General features: G+C 43.9%; 1 protein-coding gene across 2 annotated transcripts in view; it reads right to left on the reverse strand.

The window, feature by feature from the left end:
- Nucleotides 1–5,747, reverse strand: part of KCNH1 (potassium voltage-gated channel subfamily H member 1) — a 541,044-nt gene extending 535,297 nt beyond the window's left edge. For both annotated transcript variants that reach the window (XM_088477543.1, XM_088477542.1), the window contains exon 1: nt 5,611–5,747. In XM_088477543.1, the coding sequence (XP_088333669.1) occupies nt 5,611–5,689 (79 nt within the window). In that variant the 5' untranslated portion in view covers nt 5,690–5,747. The remainder of the gene's footprint in view (nt 1–5,610) is intronic.
- Nucleotides 5,748–20,258: the final 14,511 nt, after the last annotated feature.

A 20,258-nucleotide genomic window follows, 5' to 3' on the forward strand; every position in this document is an offset into this window, starting at 1 on the left:
GGATGCCCTGAATGTAACATGGAGAAACATCAACAGATTTCTCCAATATCTGCTGCGGTCCCTCCACTTCTGACCTCAGAAGCTGACCCTATATGTTTCTATGGGAGCAGCTAGGCTGTCAAACTTACTAAGCATTTCCAGGGTTTGGCCCTGGCAGCTAATTCCATCTTCAGATGGCGTTAGCCGCTATAGCATTTTGGGTTACTTACACCAGAAATTACAGGAACCCTCCCGGTAATGGTGATCACGCATGCGCTGTGGGGTCCTGAAACAAAAGTAAAGTGATCACTTCACTGCTAGCACATCACAGGGACGGGCGTCTGTCAGAGCCTCTGTCCCTGGATGTGATTTGGTTTGCATTCGTGTGGATCTTAATTTCTTATTGGTGCAAATAACAGTAATAATAAATTACAATTATCAGGTCTAAAACCCAATCATTGATAAATATGCCCCATAGAGTTGACTTGCGCTATTGTAGCACATACAGAGGGAGGAACAGCAGCAGACACATCTGTTGGGAGGTGTATTTGTTGTGGGTGTTCGACTCTCAATGCAAGATATGTGCTAATGATGATTACCTTGATGATGATGATGACCTTGCTAGAGTTAAAAAATATATTTATTTTTTTTATTAAATCATGTCTCCTACCTAAAATAATAATATCACTAGCCTTCCCAGCGTAGGCTGGTAGCGACAATTGCCGAATGCTACAAACACTAAACTATGACAAACTGGACTGATGAGATGACACTATACAAGGAAAACCTACAACATGGAGTGTCCCTGTCATTGTGTTCCATAGGCTCTGCCTGCTTAGCAGAGACTTAATTCCCTAAGAAAAAGGGACCAACAAAAAAAAAAGCTCCATTCTGACAGTTATAAGGCTCATCCCAAAACCTCTGCTGGTGGTTGTTTGGGTAATAAATATTTTTGGTTACTAGCCAATCAGAGAGGCTTACTCATTCTCTATCCAATCAGAGCAAAGTCACTCTGTTTGGTTATCTAATAATTTGAGTATAAACTAGACAGAAGTCAGAAGATGAACCCATCTATGCATGCATACATATATACATGTATAATAAATTGTTTATTTTAATAAAGATTTTTTTGTAGTGTTCTTAACCAGCAATCTCTGGCAGCCATCGGTATGCTGGCTCTTAAGCTGGATATACACTGAGATGATGTTGTTATGATTTGGCAAATTTGGCCAAACTATAACAACATATTGTGCAGTGTGTATGCACGATATCCACGCTCCTGCTGTTGCATGCGATGTCATCAGGTTTGATGTGCTGCATGTTGATGAAGGATGGAACAAACGGTCATTCCACCATTCATTACATCGTTCTAATGTGTACCCAGGCAGTGTGTACCCAGCTTTATAAAGTTCTACAAGCACAGCATACCCTATCAGTTAATGGCTTTCTAGAACCAGTAGTGCTTCAGGACAGAATGCAGATTTCTCTATGTTAGACTGTTTATAACCTTATAACTTACTGCAGTGAGTGTTGGGAGGAGACCCAATGCATCCAGCACATGGCTGTTTTTATTTTCTAGGGTTACGGTGGGGGAGACATTGCCTTTTGGTGCAGAGTAGGCTGCAGATTTCCCTGTTATAGTGTCACTAGCTCAGCCTCTGCAATTACTGCTACCGGCTCAGGCTGATGCTGTGATTCATTTTTTTACATTTCTTTCTTAATTGAGCATTAAACTGGCAGTCATCACCATCAGCCAACATGGTTTGCCCATGTGCAAAGATACTTGCTTTTTTCATTTTGCTTGCTCTCAACATAGAATCACAACCATCTGGGCCTACCTATCAAGGAATATTTGGTATATCCCCCGAAAACACCCATTTTCTGGTAGTACCCACAATTATTAAGTATCCCCTGGATGTACAGTATCTAAGGGGGACAGCAGCAGATTTCAGAAATATCTGCTGTGATCCCCCATTTTTTATCTCAAAAGCATCTGCGTGCTGCTTATTTGCCGAAGCTGCAGAATATCCAAGTCTCCAGATGACGTTAGCTGTTGTAACCTATAGGCTACAGTAGAGGTATCCAAACTCGGTCCTCAAGGCACCCCAACAGTCCAGGGTTGAGAGATACCTTTGCTTCTCCACCAGTGACTTAATTAGTACCTTAGTCATTTTGAATTATCCACATGTGCTCAACCATGGATATCTCTAAATCTTGAACTGTTGGGGTGCCTTAAGCACCGCTTTTGGGAATCTCTGGGCTACAGTCTGAAAAAGGTTTGAGATAGGGATCCATAGGATACCTATTAAGCACTCTCTACTCGCGCATGTGTGGTCAGCTCTGCTCTCTATCAGAGTCCCTGTCCCTGCACGTATCATTTAATACAGTCAGGTGATCTTTAATGTCTTATTACCATGATAAGCAGTGATGTGAATTTATAATTATTGGGTCTAGAACTTGATAGTAAATATGGCCAATAGTCTGGAAATCAAGAGTGATGCACAATATAATGGTGACTGGACTTTTCAGGCCAATTTGCAGGTCCATATTATCCTTTGTCATCCTTTAAAAATAGACCTTCCTTTAAATAACCAAAATCTCCACCCTACCAGCTCTGATTTTTATGGACCTAGTGTATCATTTGTGCTTTGCCTGTAGGAGTAATACACACTTATAACTGCACCCAGCTCTGTCCATCTAGGGGCAAATTTTGGTAATTTGATAACAGTAAACAGACACAAATCCATGTATGGCCATGGATGTTCACTGTGCACTGTAGTTCACCTTTGTAAGTTATCCAAATCCCCCCCCCCCCTCTTCACACACACACACACACACACACACACACACTATATATGAGACTATGGCAAAATTGTAAATAAAACATGAAAATGACAATCGAGAAATGATCAATTCTAAATAGCTTGTGGTCCTCATTTATTTTCTGAAACCAAGATGAACAGACTTCTTCTGTGCAAAACTCAGGAAGAGTTAGAAGTACAAAGTAAAGTTGTATCTCACATGCCCAGGAATTACAATTGCTTATTAAATATTTGTATACGTATCAATATCTGGGCACAGAAACCTTTACATATGTAGTCTCCTATTCAGTAGCCACTTGAGCTTTAATGATAATTTATCTGTAAGCCTGCAAATTTTCTTGCCATAACTATGGAATATTTTATGAAAAAGTGATGGGAATGGAACAAACCTTTTATTTATTGCTTCGCAGTGGAACCCATAGTGCAACTAGTTTAATCAATTAATGACCTAGAAAACACAAAATTGCTTTCCGAGTCATGTGTTTATAAATAAACTAAAACACTTTGCACAATTCATTCTCCACTGTGACTGGGGAGAAGACTGCCAAGCAGGGCTGATGTAAGAGATTAAACAAATGTAGAGCAATATATTCATTGGTCTCAGAGACTCAATTAGTATTCAGAGATCATAAAGTATTTCCTATTTATTCAAAATGAATATATGTTAGTGGCTGAGTATTCATATAGTCTTAGTTAATGCAATTTAATACATCAGTCCTAAGTTTACTGTAACAAGAACTGTATTTGTGTGACACCTGTAAAAACGTATTTTGACTGAAACTATGACAGTATCTGCATATATTTCTTTGCCAATTTTAATCTGGGGCTTTCATAAAGTTTTATTGTAACTGATATAACTGTATTGCTATCAACATAAAGTTTTATTGTAACTGATATAACTGTATTGCTATCAACATAAAGTTTTATTGTAACTGATATAACTGTATTGCTATCAACATAAAGTTTCATTGCAACAAATATAAATGTATTGCTATCAACATAAAGTTTTATTGTAACATATATAAATGTATTTCTATCAACATAAAGTTGGATACTATAGGCTATAGGAGAAATCTGCATGAAATAATTTTACACTGGACCGGATAACTTTTGTAGCAGAACATTGATATCATGATTAATCATATGTCCAATCAGCAACTCAACTACTAATGCCACTTACAGTACATTATCAAATAATAGGGTCCATGAAACAATATAACTAGTGTATGATCTTAATACTGCTGGTAAGTGTAGAGAGATGAACAGCTTATGAAGACACCCTACTTACCTTAACTATACATACACTGAAACAGTATAAGCAAGATTTGACTCTGTTTTTGAACTATAAGGTCCGGCATGCCTTTGGCTGGCAGGACATGCTAGCTCCAAAACAGCTGGGACAGCACAGGTCGCCGCATTAATATACAGTATGTGCAGTGTCTGAAGTGAAGGGTTGTACAAAAGAAAAAAATAGAAGATTCTACCATTGACCATTATTTACTTCCCTTAGACATCAACATAGCAAGACCAGACTCCACAAGACTGGAACGCTAGACACAAGACACAATAAGCTCCTCTATGACACAACCCCCTTTTCACTAGAGAAAGATAGAATGGATTGATATAACTGCAGGTGTAAGAAACCATTTGTATGAATAGAGATCAATGCAGCACTATGACAGTCTAACTGAAAACCAAGATCACAGGAACAAGGATATTCAAACTCGTGACCTCCAGTGTGATTTGGGGAGATGGATCTCTAACCAATAGCTGTCTATACTATATGAATGCAGAGCCGCAGTCTACAGGACTTATGGAATGACAAGTGCCAATGAGGATAAATGAGGCGAACTGTTTGTCTCTGACGAGCCTTGTTACTACTTTCTAATAATTGCTGTGACATCTGCCTGCTGTACAGCTTCTACAATTACCAGACAGGACCACTAAAAGACGGTCCAACACCAAATATGTCTGCAGTGCAAAGACAATCACTGCTCTCCCAAATAATGGGCTGAGAGACATGGTCTATAACAGAGGAAGAAGACTTTATTGAAACATTTAACTCGCTTCGCCGACCAATTAACACCAATTTAATAAATAATTATTAAAGTTTTTGTCCCATTTGAAGTGAATGGGAATTACACCGCAGGAAGTGTAATAAAGGCTCCTCTTCGGCACATGCTATTATGTACAGTACAGTAATAGTGTAAATATAACAAAGAGCTAGAACAGTCAATAAAGAACCATTATCTGTAGCCAACATCAAGTTAAACCAAAGATCACATTTGTTGTGTACCCAGTACAACGCAATTCTGGTATATGCTTATGGTGCTTACAGGGAATTGGTTGTAGAGTTAATTTCTTTATAGACTACAAGTACGGTATATCTCCCATACAGACAGACTTGTTCTTTTGTACGTCACCTAAACATTGTGAAGTCGGGAGATCTGCAGTAATCCATCCAGACAAACAATACAAACCTTCAGAATCAAGATGTGATATCTGTATTACCTTCTAGTGGGATGTATCACTTTGGGTGATTAAACAGGTTGAATAATATTCCCTTAACCCCCTTCGCTGCCACAGGGTTGAGAAATGCATACTGCGCCTTGCCGGTCATCTCTGGTGGCTAAAGGGTTAAACTGCAAAAGTAAGAAATCCCAGGCTAGTGAAGTGAACCATTCATTGGGAGGCACATCCTTGGCCAGGTTAATCACCTTTATGAAAAATTCCTCCTGCTGCTTTCTAATGAAATGCCTCTCTGTCCTGGACAAAGAATGGAAGTGAGATGGCTTTTCCAGGTCCTTACCATTAGATCTCCTGACAATATTCTCCAAAAATGTATTTTGAGGTGCCACTAGTCCTCTCCGGCCCCCTGCCATGGTCATAGCAGCTGCCGTCCAAAAGCTGGGGGGTTTCAGGGTAGTGGTGGGATGGGGAGAGCAGGGGCTCCTGTTATTCCTTTAAGTCGTGAGGTCCTCATTGTCCTGAGTGGGTTCCAGCTGCTGCAGCAACAGAAGAAGCGATGGATGAAGGAGCAGCTCTCCCAGCCATCTTCTCCAGCACTTCTCTTCCACCTCACTCACTCCCCCCTGCCCCTATTCAGCCCCTGCACACCTCCCACCTAGTCTCCCCTGTTCCCATGAGTTTCCCAGGCGCTCAGGAGCGAGCTCTCCTTGGTTCTCCAGGGTCCTGAAATGAGCAGCCCTGCGCAGCGCTGGCTCAGACTGGAGATTTGCCCACACTGTCTGCTGGTGACTGCAAACTGGATTAATTAACCTTATCTCTGCCTCTGCAAAATCCCAGCACATCGTTGCATATGAAGGGAGATGTCATTAAAGCATCTCCCACAATATGCAATCTCCCACAATATCCACCTATGTTAAAAAATTAACCCTAGCAGCTAACATAGAGTGGGGTTAGTTAACCAATAACGCTGCAGCCTAGTAGTTGTGGAGCTATAAGTGCCAGCACACTCTACCATCCGGAGACTTCCGTGCCCTGAAAGTGTCTGGATGGTAGAATGTGCTGGCACTTTTAGTTCCACAGCTACTGGGTTTAACTAGCTCGAAATTACAGCTCTTGTGATGTAGAAATGCTGCAGTATATCTCAGTTTGTAGTATACAACTGAATTTCACAATGCTTTAATTGATGGTGCTAAATGTATCTGCTTTTATAGCTGTCAAACAGTAACATTGTGTTTTACAGAATTTGATCAGTTTGAACCACATGCAGCTGGGTTCATGGCATACCATGAGTTAAACGACCAGCAGGCAACCCCTCACTCACCGGGGATGCCATGCACTATCCTCAGGCAGCCCCCCTCCCCCTCACTATAGTAGCAGTTTCCACCTACTCTCGACAGGATTCCCCGTTACTGCACACTTTGATGCGAACTGTCTCTGAGAAAATAAACTGATAGAAGTAATTCTTCTACTGGGGTTGTGCTGTGATAAGCCACAGCAATGCGTGCAGATCAGGTAGTGACATCACTGGGTCAATTTGTAGAACATGTTACAGATAGAATATACTGCAAAGCCACAAGTCTAGATAATATTTCTGTTTTCATGTATCTACAGCATGATATGTAACACATTTGCTGCTGCCATACGCTCTAACCATCTGCAGCAAATGTTCTAGAATCTAGATGGTAAGTTCTTGTGGCCAGTGCCCACTAATTTTATAATATTCTGTAGTTGTAATCATTCGTGTAGGTGGGAGATTTTGGTAATTCAGAAATCTATATTAATAATGTTGACTTTTGCCATTAGTATATGTTTATCCCTATACACATAGAGACTTTAAAAGGCTGTACTCTGCAGTTACAGAGCTCATTGCAATCCGTAACCAACTACATTATTTGCACAGTCTGAAATAATTCATTTGACATGAAAATCAGCTGGTAACAACGTAATGTTTCAGGACCATGGAAAGCTCTGAAGTGCGCAATCTCCATAACTAAAAAGCTATCTCAACAGGGGACATCCTACAACTGCTAGAGTTTCCCTAAAGTGTCAGCACAGCGCCCCCTGCTGGACTCGATGGCTCTGCTGACTCTCTTCCAAGATGCGCGCTGTTCTGAGCAGGTGCTGCAATATACACAATGATCATGACAGCCTCTGAGAAAGGCAAGTGTGAGTACAGTGTAGGTTATGCCACATCTCCACCTGCTGGTAAAGGGGAAGCAATATTTATCTTCCACGTTATTTATCTTTGCAGCACTTTTCTACTCAGAAATGTAAAAACCATGGTTTACAGATTGCAGTTAATCATGTGACCGTGTAAGGTAAATGCAATTAAAATAGATATAAAGATACAAATAGCATTCAAAGGGCTAAGCTACACTAGTGACCTGTTAGCGGAGAAAAATTGTGACTGACAATTTGCATGTTTTTTTACCAAGCCTAGAAATTGGCTGATGTTTCGTCTTACTGCACCTTTGTGAGGTCGCACTTGCTGTTGCAACAAAGAACAGTCATTGGAGGTTATCTATGATGTGCATCGGATGCATTCTGTAAATCTATTCCACAAGGGCATAACACCAAAGATGCCTGGCAATGCCTCTCAAACAGTAGCATATCTAGGGTGGGGCAGGTGGGGTCAGGCCTGGCAACAGGATGGGACTAGCATTCTGATTCAGCTTTAGGAATAGAGTGAGAAAGAGCACATAACTGTGAACCAGAACAAGCCATGTTGCAATGCAAGGGGTACACATACATACATTTTATTTTGCATGTAGGGTAAATACTGGCTGCTTTTGCATGTAGCCCACAAATACTGCACAGCTTTATTTATACACTACAATTTAGATGTCAGTTTGGACACACTTCTCCCAAATCTAAATCTCTCTGCACATTTTACATCTGCCCCACCTGCAGTGTAGCATGGCTTCACCAAGATGATCAGTTACATGCTGTTTCTCACTCTATTCCCAAAGCTGAATCAGGCCCTAGATGCACAGTTGTACCGGGTCCAAGGATCTAGGTGGCCCCGGAGGGGCCCACTAATAAATCTAGTTCTAACCGCTGCCTGCACTGCTGCAGTGATCAGCAGGGTGCAGGTATGTATGGGATCTACCCGGGGAGCTGCTGTAACTTCATTGCACAGGCAAGTTTTCTCTGTTTATTATGTTATGATGTCATGCAGTGCTGCACTGCTGAAAGACAGGAGCCGTTGCAGGCAGTCAGAAGATATAAATTAAGGTAAGTGTGGTGGCTGGAGAGACACTGTTGGGGCTGTAGACAAAATGTGGGGCTGGAGGGAATCTTGGGGCATGTAGAGACACTGGAGGCTGGGGGGACACTGTGGGGGCTGGAGGAGCACTGTGGGGACTGAAAGGACACTGTGGGGATGGAGAAATTTTTTTTGGAGGGGGGCACCATTTTTATCCTACTGGTTTTATGTCTGGGTATGTGTGTTTGTAGGGATGAGTCATGTGGTGGTTTTCTGCTGATCAGAGCAATAGTACCAGGAGAGAGTTTGGAAGGGAGAAGTTGATGGAAACTGGTAACTAGTTTCATGTACATACTGTAGGACTGCATCATGTGTCAACAAAAGGAGGAATGGAAATTAAAGTGAGGCGCAGATAAGAGGTAGAGAAAGGTTCTGGCAACATTGAAAGGTTTTTGGAAGGGCTGTGTATTGTAAATGAGGGCTCAGAGGAGGTTGTGATGTCATGATTTGGGGGCATTTGCACTAATTCTGAGTCAGGTTTTGTCTAAGTTTAATCTATAACACCATACTGATTTTTTTGCCTTTCTCTCAAATGCCCCTAATTTGGGTTTCCAGTGTGTACACCAGATTTCAAAATATGCCACTTTCTTATTGCCCAGGGCATCATCAACCTTAGTTATGACTCTACTCTCAAAAGCCTGGTGTGCCTGTGCTCTCTTTTGTCTGCTGTCACGTCCATGAGTTCCCAACAGGGTTTCGCTCGGCATCCGCTGACTTCTGCACATGCTATGCAGAAGAGTGGACTGGGGGAGAAGCATAGCTGGGCCCACCCTCACAAGCGGCTTATTGTTCCAACCCCTGCTCTATTGGTTTGAACTCTGTCTTTAAGGTGCACACCATGGACCTATCTTAAGAAATGGACGCATTTCCTACATTTCAAACCAACTGCACTGAAAACAGGTTGTATGAATGCGCTTAAACAATGTACCCGAAGTAGCCGGTAGTTACATCTGTGTTTGTCAATCTCAAGCGAATGTAGACTAACATCAAGTGGGCGTTTCTGAGCTGTAACTGGGCAGCGAGGATTAAGACACATGGAACAGCTGCGTCTGATGCTTCTGATGGGAGTGTCAAGCAAGTGTCTGTGGCATGTGGGCATGTAGCTAGACTTCTGTGCTAGTTTAGGTGTTCAGACACAGTTGGGATGCCTGGTTCAGACAGATCTTTTACATGCAGCCAAGATAATAATGATGATGGCTGCGGCATGCAGCAAAAGAAAGTGGGCGGGACTCATGAAATCAAACAAATAAACACATAGGTGGCAATCCAATTAGGTGCGAGTTTGCAAAAGGGAGTTTGTTTTATGAAACATTACGCGAATGTGCACTCCCAAGAAAAGCGATATCCAATTAGAAATGCCTATTCGCGCTACTCGCAAGGATGTGTGAATTTGCGGTAAAATGTGACTTGGGAGAAGCATGAAATAGTAGGAAAACCATTCTGGACCCCAAAAAAGTGACAGCTTTGTTACCAGAATCAGAAAGAAGGCATAAGGAAAGTGCTGGAGGTTTTTTAAACTGTGTCAAATGGCTGATTTCTGCATTTTTATTTAAAAAGCAAAAGAATTATAAAAAGCTATGTTTTTTCATTTAATCACAAACAAATGAAACAAAAAATGCAAAAAAAGTAGAAAAAAATATAATTTTCTGGTAATTTGAGGCCACTTTAATTTTTTTTAACAAAATGATAAAAAATCAATTATTATCATTTTAAAGAATACTTTAATTCAATTTGGGGACCATAAACTAACAAAATAGTTGATTTTGGGGTAATTTGAGGCCATTTTTTTTAACACCCAAAAACGACATGTAATTGTTGGGCCAATTCTGCAAAAACTTTCAAATGCCTAATTACTCAAGAGGGGGGGAACCAAGAGGTTTTGCACTGTTTCTGTCATTTTTACCTTAAAAATGAAGATTTTCCACACTGTTAGGGAGTGCTCACATAAAAATTTGATTTTTCGCTGAAACAAAATGAAAGTTTGGCATTGGCTTGCAACTGCACTTCCCAGTGCAAGTTTGCCATGAACACTGCACGCAGGACCCAACTCGCACGTAATTGGATTGCCTCCATAGACAGACAGATTGCTTAATTAGCATATCTTTGTCCGTAGGCTGATGCGGCTGGAAGCAAATTTGGATGTAGCTACATCCCACTAAGAATTGCCCCCTGGTCTATGAAGACCAGAAGTGTGGCTAGATTTCTTGCCAGTCAGAAAATTCTGAAGATGTGCACTGTGAATATTGTAAATGTTACATTGATGTCTATCACTTTACAACCACCCCTTTCATTAAATAAATCACCTGTTTTCTTGTAAAATTTGTTATGATGCCCTTTGCTCTGCTACTTCACCTAAGAAGTGTTAGCAGTCTGCGGGTTGTGGGGGAGTTGCCCACTTTTCCGGGAACCTGAAGACTCTCAATCAGGTTGTGGCCTAGAATTGGCTGTTACTCACCTCAGTGCCAGCTTTCCCTGACCTCTTGAATGGTCAGACGCCAGGTGCGGCAGCGAGTGATGCACTGAGGATTATGCCTGGGGTCTGCTAGGACATCCATCTGCTGCTCCGTGGTTTGGTTCCTGCGGTTACCATCATGGACGCAGCCATGACAGTCTACATCACCTGATTAGCCCTTTACCCAATGGTAGCATTGGTTGCTGTTGGCTGACACTGTGGACTGCAACCTTAGGGTATTTAACCGGGATCTGGACAACAGGAAGTTGCCTGTACAACGTCATTACTTCCAGTGAATACTTGCTGTTGCAGCATTCCAGGTCCCAAGCTCCTTTCTTCAAGTGATATATTCCTGGTGTTAATAAACAGTGTGTGTACTCAGTACGTCATCAGAGTACTATCTCCTATGTGTCAAACTCCTGTGCCAGTTCTACATCTGGAACCACAGTATGTGTACTCAGTACGTCATCCGAGTACAATCTCCTAGTGTCATCCTCCTGTGCCAGTTCTGCATCTGGATCCACAGTGTGTGTACTCAGTACGTCATCCGAGTACCATCACCTAAGTATCATTCTCCTGTGCCAGTTCTGTGTCTGGATCCACAGTGTGTGTACTCATACCGTCATCCAAGTACCATCTCCTAAGTGTGTTTCTCCTGTGCCAGTTGTGCATCTGGATCCACAGTGTGTGTACTCAGTACATCATCTGAGTACTATCTCTTAAGTGTCATTCTCCAGGACCAGTTCTGCATTTGGATCCACAGTGTACGTATTCAGTACATCTTCCGAGTATTATGTTCTAGTGCCATTCTCCTGTACTAGCTCTGCATCTGGATCTACAGTGTATGTACTCAGTACGTCATCCAAGTGCAAACTCCCAGTGTCGTTCCCCTGTGCTTTCCCTGCAGTTGTATTCTTCCGTTTCCCACTTGCACCAGATACATGACCAAAGGACCGCAACCTGCTTGCTTGGTGCTGCTTAAACCCAAATCCCAATTGGAGGGGTCACTGGTGAACACCTCCCAGTAAGTTAGACTCTGTGCCTTTGGTCAGGTCTAGCCAACATCCGATACTTGTGGATGAGGAAGATATCCAGGCCCCTCGCTTCCGGTTCCTTTCCCAACCTGGGACCCCGACTTCCAATCCCTCAGTAGAGGATCTCCATAGCCCTAACATGACACTCTCATCAAATTTGTGACTCTGACAGAGGTTCAGGGAGAGTGGGCAAGTATGGTTTGCATATACAAGTGCTTAGAGAGACCCTATCCAGAGTGACAAAAGAGGACAGTAGTCTGTACAAATGATCGTACTGAATGTTAGCTTGGAACTGGCTGACCAAACCGCGAAAAATCCTTGGGGTAAAATCAATGTGAGAAGGGGAGAAAGAAACACGGCACTGCCGTGCTGGAAGAGGCCACAGATGATGTCATTTCATATGAGGACAGTTTCCCAAAAATATCTTGTAAGGTATCATCTTACTGATTAAACATGTTTAAGGTTTTTAGTACAGTTAAGAGTCAAGAGAAGTATTCCCAACCTGCTGGGGATGCAATTTATTTTATATTGGAAAATGTCCTGTTGTACTGAGTAAGTACCTTCAAAGGAGAGAGGATAGAACAGCTAATGGTTCCAAAGTTATATATTTTACTGGTACTAATAATGACACATTCTCATGTATGTGGGGAGCCATCCTGGAAAGGATAAACCAGCAGGTTTGCGTAGGTTCTATTGGCCTGGAATCCATGTACAGGTAAGAGATACTGCTGGACTAGATAGATAGATAGATAGATAGATAGATAGATAGATAGATAGATAGATAGATAGATAGATAGATAGATAGATAGATAGATAGATAGATAGACAGACATACAAAGATATATATAAATCACATAGCAACATTAATTCAGTTTTACTTTTTAGAACTTATTAATTCTTTATCGGTTAATAAGTTGTAAGATTTCAAGACACCTAAAAGACAAGATCAGTGATCATTGCTGTCAAACCAGGGGGACCATTGTTTTTGGGCCTATGCCTCTTTGGACCTATCACCTCTGGAGTGGAGTACGTTGACCTGTGTATATACCAAATTGGTCAATGGTAGGCAGACCGGACTGTGACGCAGCTATACCTGCAGTACATTCCACGCAATTGTTTCTACCTTTCCTATCCTGTGTAAATATAGCGGGAATGCTGCCTGTTGGGAAAAATGGTGACTTTCCTCCTTTTGAATAATTCAAAACAAACTATGGGGGTCATTCAGACCCACTCGCGAGTGCAGGACGCTCGCAAGCGGGTCGATGTTACCTCAATGCGCATGCGCACGATGGAGGGAGCTCCGTCGTGCGCATGCGCGAGACCCGGACAGCGAGAGCCAAGCTGTCGCTCCGGGTCTCGTACCAAAGGGGGCATGCTGTCGATGGTGACTGACAGCACGCCCCCTGTGGTGGGCGTGCTGGGGGCGTGGCTGCCAGACGGAGGTGTTCCCATGGGAACGCCTACCGTCTGGGTCCGGCCCCACTGACATCACTAGTGATGTCAGTGGGAGTGATTTTGGCTCTGATAGAGCCAAAATCACTCCAGGGCTTGCGGTCACCGAGACCCTACCGCAGGGTCTCGTCGCAAGCCCGATGGCCGCGATGGTCTTGACCATCGCGACCATCTTTTTGGCCGCTCGCATATGCTGTGGGTGGTCACCCACAGCTATGCGAGCGGACAGGAGGCCGCTCCATTTTTAGGTAGGAGGGCACTGATTCAGAGCGAGCGCTCTGGTCAGAGCGTCCGGCTCTGAATCAGGCCCTATGTTCAAAGTTGCAAAATATCCGCTATGTATGTAAGCATTAGGTAATTTGTAATTCACATGTGTGGATGTATATATGTGCGTGGTGTACACCTGGTCCATAACAGGGGAAATATGCCGGGCCTGCCCCTGAGCATGCAATGTCATGATGACGCGCGCATGGCGTCATTACGTCACCCAAAAGGGGCGGGGTTGGTAGCACTGGCAATTGCAGGGCTGATGGGGGCAATGAAGACACCTGGTCAGCTACACAGACTGCAGTATACCCATCTGGGGTGTCCACAGGAAGGCACCCTGCTTGCCAGAACCAAAGGCCATGGGGAGGCAATGGTGCCACCCTCCTAGCCCTTGCGCTTTAGTTACAGCCCTGGTGTACACTTCCATAAAAATAGAGTAAACCAAATTAAGAATCCTTTCAGAACTAACCATATACCATGAATAACAGGTTTCTCAGCTGTTATTTCAACAAGTTAAGCAAACAAAACCCAGTCATCCTAATACAATTGATCAGTGCTTTTTTATGACTAATAATTAAGGATGTGCAGGCTCGGATTAGTTCGGATTTTCCCGCCAAATTCACATTTTTCCCGCCAAAAATCGGTTCTCAGAAAGAGGCATAACGTCATCTTTGTGGACAAACATCATCTTTCATGGACTTTTGTCCAGGGATTATGAGGTTTGTCCATGAAAGATGACGTTTTGCCTCTTTCCGAGACCAGATTTTTGGCAGGAAAAATCAGAATTTGGCTGCAAAATCCAAACTAATCCGAGCCTGCACATCCCTACTAATAATAGGTATGGGTACTATGAAGAAAAGGTACCAGTATTCGCCTAGACTGCTGACGGTCTTGTGGCTAAGTTAGTGTCTCCCTGGTCTATTATGTAGCTGGAATGGACTAGTCTGGTGATATAAGTCCCAGGAAGGAGTGTGAATATACACTAACAATGGGCCTGATGCATTACAGATCGCTGCAGCAAGGGCTACTGGGAGATTTAGCTCTCCCAGCGCCCATTACAGGGGGCACATAGACACTGGGGGGCACACACACCAGGGGTCACACACACATACACAACACTCATACACTTACTCATATTGCGATTACAGCTGCGATTACGCGCGCAGATCTGCTGCAAAAATATGCTAATGAGTACTATCGCAATACCGTCGCACAGCCAGCATAGAGACGCCCACTACCTCCCACTACAGATTGAGTACTCAAACTGTGTATGCCATCGCAGTGGCTAATTTATGCACGCCCAAGTAACGGCGGTCAAATGGACAGGCACGCTTGTGTTTCTCTGACCACTCCTCTGTCACCACCCTCAAATGCTGACCTGACGTCACTCACTCTGCGATGGCTTTGTATCTGCGTGAGCGATCGCAGAGCAATGCCAAGTCACGCACGTGCACTGCGGTGCATACGTATGCGCAGTACACAACAATCAACTATCTGCGTACGCTATCGCAATAGCGATCCATGCTGAATCAGGCCCAATGACTGTAGAAGAAATTTCTGTCCAGAAAAATAAAGGTGCCGGTTGAGTCAGTGTTGGCACAAGTAACAAATAACTCTAAATTGGATGCAAATATAAATAAAAATATATAATATTAAAATAAAAAAAGGAAAGAATACAAACTACTCTCTTCATATATGATATACAGTATAAAAACAATTTCAAGTCCCATGATTGACCACAGTGTCTAAAGAGGTGAACTAAAGATTTGCACTTTAATGGCATTAAACTTGCAAGGAGAAAAGTCATTTTAATAAAGACTCACTTTTTGCTAATGGAGGGCCTGATTCATTACCGATTGCAACTGTGATTACGCACGCAATCCGACGATTGTTGCGTACTGCGCATGCGTATGCATCGCAGTGCACGAGCCGGCCACTGCGCTCGGGACTGCGATTGCAGTGACTACGCAGAACCATCGCAGAGTGATTGACAGGAAGAGCCGTTTGTGGGTGGTGACAGGGGGGTGTTTGGCGAAACACAGGCATGCCAGTGCATTTGGACGCCATTGCATGGGCGTGAATAAATTATACACTGCGATGCCGTACACAGCCCGACGTCTCATAGCGTGCGATGAAGTTAGCAATTTCTGAGTAAGGTCAGACCTTGTGTAAGTGTGCGTGAGGCTGCGATGGTAGTCGATTGTACCGATGGTTTCGCAGTCTTGCTAAATATTACAGATGTGTGTAAGGTAAAGTGTGCGTCTTTATGTAGAACTGCGGCGGCATAGCGATTGCAATGGATTAGCATACTATCGCAGATGAACTACGTGCGTAATCGCTATTGCAATTGAAGATGCGATCGTTAGTGAATCAGGCCCTCAGTTCTTATATCCACACTGGTTCTCTATATAGGAAAGTAGTTACTAGCCAGTTAAATTGTTTTACTTTTTATTCCCATAATATTAGTCCTAGATGTGGCTGGTGGCTGCTATTTCCTGGAGATCACAAGCAGCTTGTATGATTTCTTCAGAGGTTCTGGTCCACCACTTGTTGCGATTAGATCCCCCTGTGCACATGCATGGTAGTTCTGTTCAAGGAGCAGGTGTGGTATCCCAGGTGTTGGTGTGGGCACAAAGAAATTTGATTTAGATTGTACCTTATAGCTGAGACTGCAACTCCAGCGGATCTTCCTACTTCTCTGGCAACGGACCCCTGAACTTATCCATCTCAGACTGTTGCAGAAAGGCTTGCCCCATACACAAAACAATTACATAATGCATCAGCCTTGATAAATAGAATATTCAAGTAGATTTATTAAAGGGGGTGTAAGAGGATGTGAATCCAGGGCATATCACTGCATGGAGAAAATAATAATCACCATACAAATGACAGGCAGTTTCGGCACAAATGGAATATGACAAGTGTAAAACAGTAGTTTGCAATACATTAGGCAATAACTCTTTTGAGTAGTGAAATAGGCTTCTTTAACTTAACTGCTGCAGAACTTCTTTGGCTATGACTAGGAAAAATGCAGATTCTCAATTCCTCCAATATACTAGATTCTAAACACACAATAACCTTCAAAAAAATACATATAATGAAATAGCAAAACAGATTATTCTCAGCAAACTAGCAAAACTCAAGACTGCTCAGTCATTAACTTTAAAGTGAATACAAAGGTCTGTCTTTGGAGTACTCATTTGCTAGGTTCTCACGGTCCTATAATATGCATGTACTTGTAGGCAAAAGTAATAGGATTAGCATCTAATACTGCTTTTTCTTGATTCCAGAGAACAATATCATTACTAGAGATGTGCGGGTTCAATTCTTTTCACCACATTAGCGCAAGTTTGGATTAGTTTGGATTTATCTTATTGGCTATCCAGCTCTCATATGTTTTGGATAGCCAATAAAATAAATCTGAACTAATCCGAACTTGCGATAATCTGGTATCACAGTGTATAATTTATGCATGCCCATGCAATGGCGTCGATACGCACTGGCACGCCTGCGTTCGCACGACCACCCCCCATCACCACCCACAAACGGCACTTCCGGTTAATCACTCTGTTATTCGTCTGCGTAGCCTCTGAGTACGCAGTTCTGACTGCAGCATCTGACTCGTGCACACACACTGCGATGCATATGCAAGCGCAGTGCAAATTAATCAACGATTGCGTTCATATACACAACTGCGTTCCTTGCTGAATTAGGCCCTTAAACATGACATATATCCTATCTCTAACTTAGGGCCTGATTCAGACCCACTCGCAAGCGGCTGTCCACTCGCAAGTGGGTCGATGGTGTGCACTGCGCATGCGCACAATGGAGGGAGCTCCGTCGTGCGCATGCGCCAGACGCGACGAGCGAAGGACTTTCCTTCGCTCGTTGTGTCTGATCAAAGAGGGTGTGCTGTCGATGTTGATTGACAGCACGCCCCCTTTGGTGGGCGTGCCGGGGGCGTGCCTCCCAGACGGGGGCGTTCCCAAGGGGACGCCTACCGTCAGAAGCCGGCCCACTGACATCACTAGTGATGTCAGTGGGAGTGATTTTGGCTCTGATAGAGCCAAAATCACTCCGGGCCTTGCGGTTGAGAAACTCAACCACAGGCTCCGTCTCGCAGTGGCGATGGTCGCGATGGTCAAGACCATCGCGGCCATCAACCTCCACGCTTGTATAGGCTGTAGGTGGTGACCCACAGCTATACGAGCGTCCAGGAGGACGCTCCATAATTATGGAGGACGGCCCTCATTCAGAGTGTGCGCTCTGCTCAGAGCGTCCGGATCTGAATGAGGGCCTTAGTCTCTTGTATTTGTTAGGGTTGCTCAGAACTTTCAATATGCTTTCAATAGGCCCTCAACATGTTCTCAATATGCTCTCAATAGGGACTTCTCCCTTTAACAGCTTTAACTCACACAGCTTCCCCAGAACTGTGCTGCAGCTCCCAATGCTGCCACATTGTCTCCGGATCTCAGACTTACTCTGCTGGTGCTTCTGCAGCAAACCCCAGTGCACCATTAGTGGGTATTCAGTGGACCTTGGCACTGGGCACCACTTTAGTGTGGTCGCATGCCCAGTCTCTCTCCTCAGACCTGCGGCACCTCAACGCGCTCTCCTGTTCTGCTCCTCAGTGCCTCTCAGTCTCTACCTCACATGTGCAACCACTGAATTCCTTTTTTGTTGCGGTCTTGTCCCTTTTTGATGCATTGCGGCTCCGCCTAGTGGTAGCCTCCTAGATTACAGTGTCCATTGGCTCCAATAGAGGGGTATTACACAGGGATAGCTTGCTTCCACAATTTCCTTGTGGCTGCACTCGCCTCTACCAAATTTCAAAAACTTTGGGATTGCTGCATTAGTAACACTGTAATCAGGATATGTTCTCAGTGCCTGTAAACATGAAAGTGAGTTATAATAACTGAAAGATATCCATGATGTTTGTCCTTATCTATGAAGAGCACACAGCCATTTCCATTCCACAAAAAAGATTGGGTGCCTTTTCCCCTTCCCCTTAGTATGTAAGCTCTTAAGAGCAGGGCCCTTCACTCTTTTGTACCTGCTTTGCACTATTCATGTCACCAGTGCTCCGTCTCTCCTTCAGTGACCCTTGCTCAATTTGTTTGTCCATATGCTGGGTACATGAGCAATTGACTCCTGCCCGCAACTTGCCACCAGGTCCCGTGCGACTCTGCTAGCGTCTGGCTTCTTGTTTTGCGCATTTTTGACCAAAATGCATCTTAGTCGCAATTCGCATACTAGTAGGCACCAGCAGACTGTGGTGACTAATTTGATATGAAACACTTGTATAACTGTGTGCGACTGAGTCTCTATACCAGGGGTGGGCAATAAGCAGCCCCCCAGATGTTGTAAAACTACACATCCCAGCGTGTCCTACCACATTTTTACTATTTGGCCATGCTAAAAATGTTGCAATGCATACTGGGATTAGTAGTTCAACAACAGCTGTAGGGCTTACTGCCCACCCCTGCTCTATACACAGCACAACAGAGCTTAGCGTTGAAAAAACTGCAGCCTCTGCACCCTACACTTCGTCTATAGATCCAGAGACTCAGTAGCACACAGATATACAAGTGTCACCTATCAAATTAATTGCGACTAAGACACATTTTTGGAAAAAATCACAGGGGACCTGATGCCCCAAGAGGGGCTGTTTGGCGTGACTGCAGCAATGATGTATGAGGACACATCTGTAACTTCAGTGTCTTGCATACTTCCTGACTTTTAGTTGCTCCTCTCCTGGGAGCGGGGCCAGGCTCTTTGTGTCATTAGGCCCTGCACAATGTTGTGAATCGTGAGTCTGTGGGGAAGGGGTGGGGCTAAATCACACAATTTTACTGAGCCACAATTCTTGATATTACCTCCGTATCTTGGCCAATTCACTAGGAAGTGGACAGGATGATGGAGATCCACCCACTCTTCCAGAGGTGCGACAGACTACCTGAAAAATCTAGACCCTCCCGCATCTTCTGGGAGCATAGGCAAGTATAGTGTGTTGCCCAACCATTGCCCCATCATTTGTCCTAACCAGTCTGTGGTACGATATTAATGTTTGGCGTTCCTTGCTGAATTAGGCCCTTAAACATGACATATATCCTGCTGTCAGCATATTCAGATCTCTATCTTAGGGCCTGATTCAGACCCACTCGCAAGCGGCTGTCCACTCGCAAGTGGGTCGATGGTGTGCACTGCGCATGCGCACAATGGAGGGAGCTCCGTCGTGCGCATGCGCCAGACGCGACGAGCGAAGGACTTTCCTTCGCTCGTTGTGTCTGATCAAAGGGGGCGTGCTGTCGATGTTGATTGACAGCACGCCCCCTTTGGTGGGCATGCCGGGGGCGTGCCTCCCAGACGGGGGCGTTCCCAAGGGAACGCCTACCGTCAGAAGCCGGCCCACTGACATCACTAGTGATGTCAGTGGGAGTGATTTTGGCTCTGATAGAGCCAAAATCACTCCGGGCCTTGCGGTTGAGAAACTCAACCGCAGGCTCCGGCTCACAGTG

The sequence above is a fragment of the Taudactylus pleione genome, unplaced genomic scaffold, assembly GCF_031769625.1.
Source record: "Taudactylus pleione unplaced genomic scaffold, aTauple2 ptg000201l, whole genome shotgun sequence".
Classification (NCBI taxonomy): domain Eukaryota; kingdom Metazoa; phylum Chordata; class Amphibia; order Anura; family Myobatrachidae; genus Taudactylus; species Taudactylus pleione.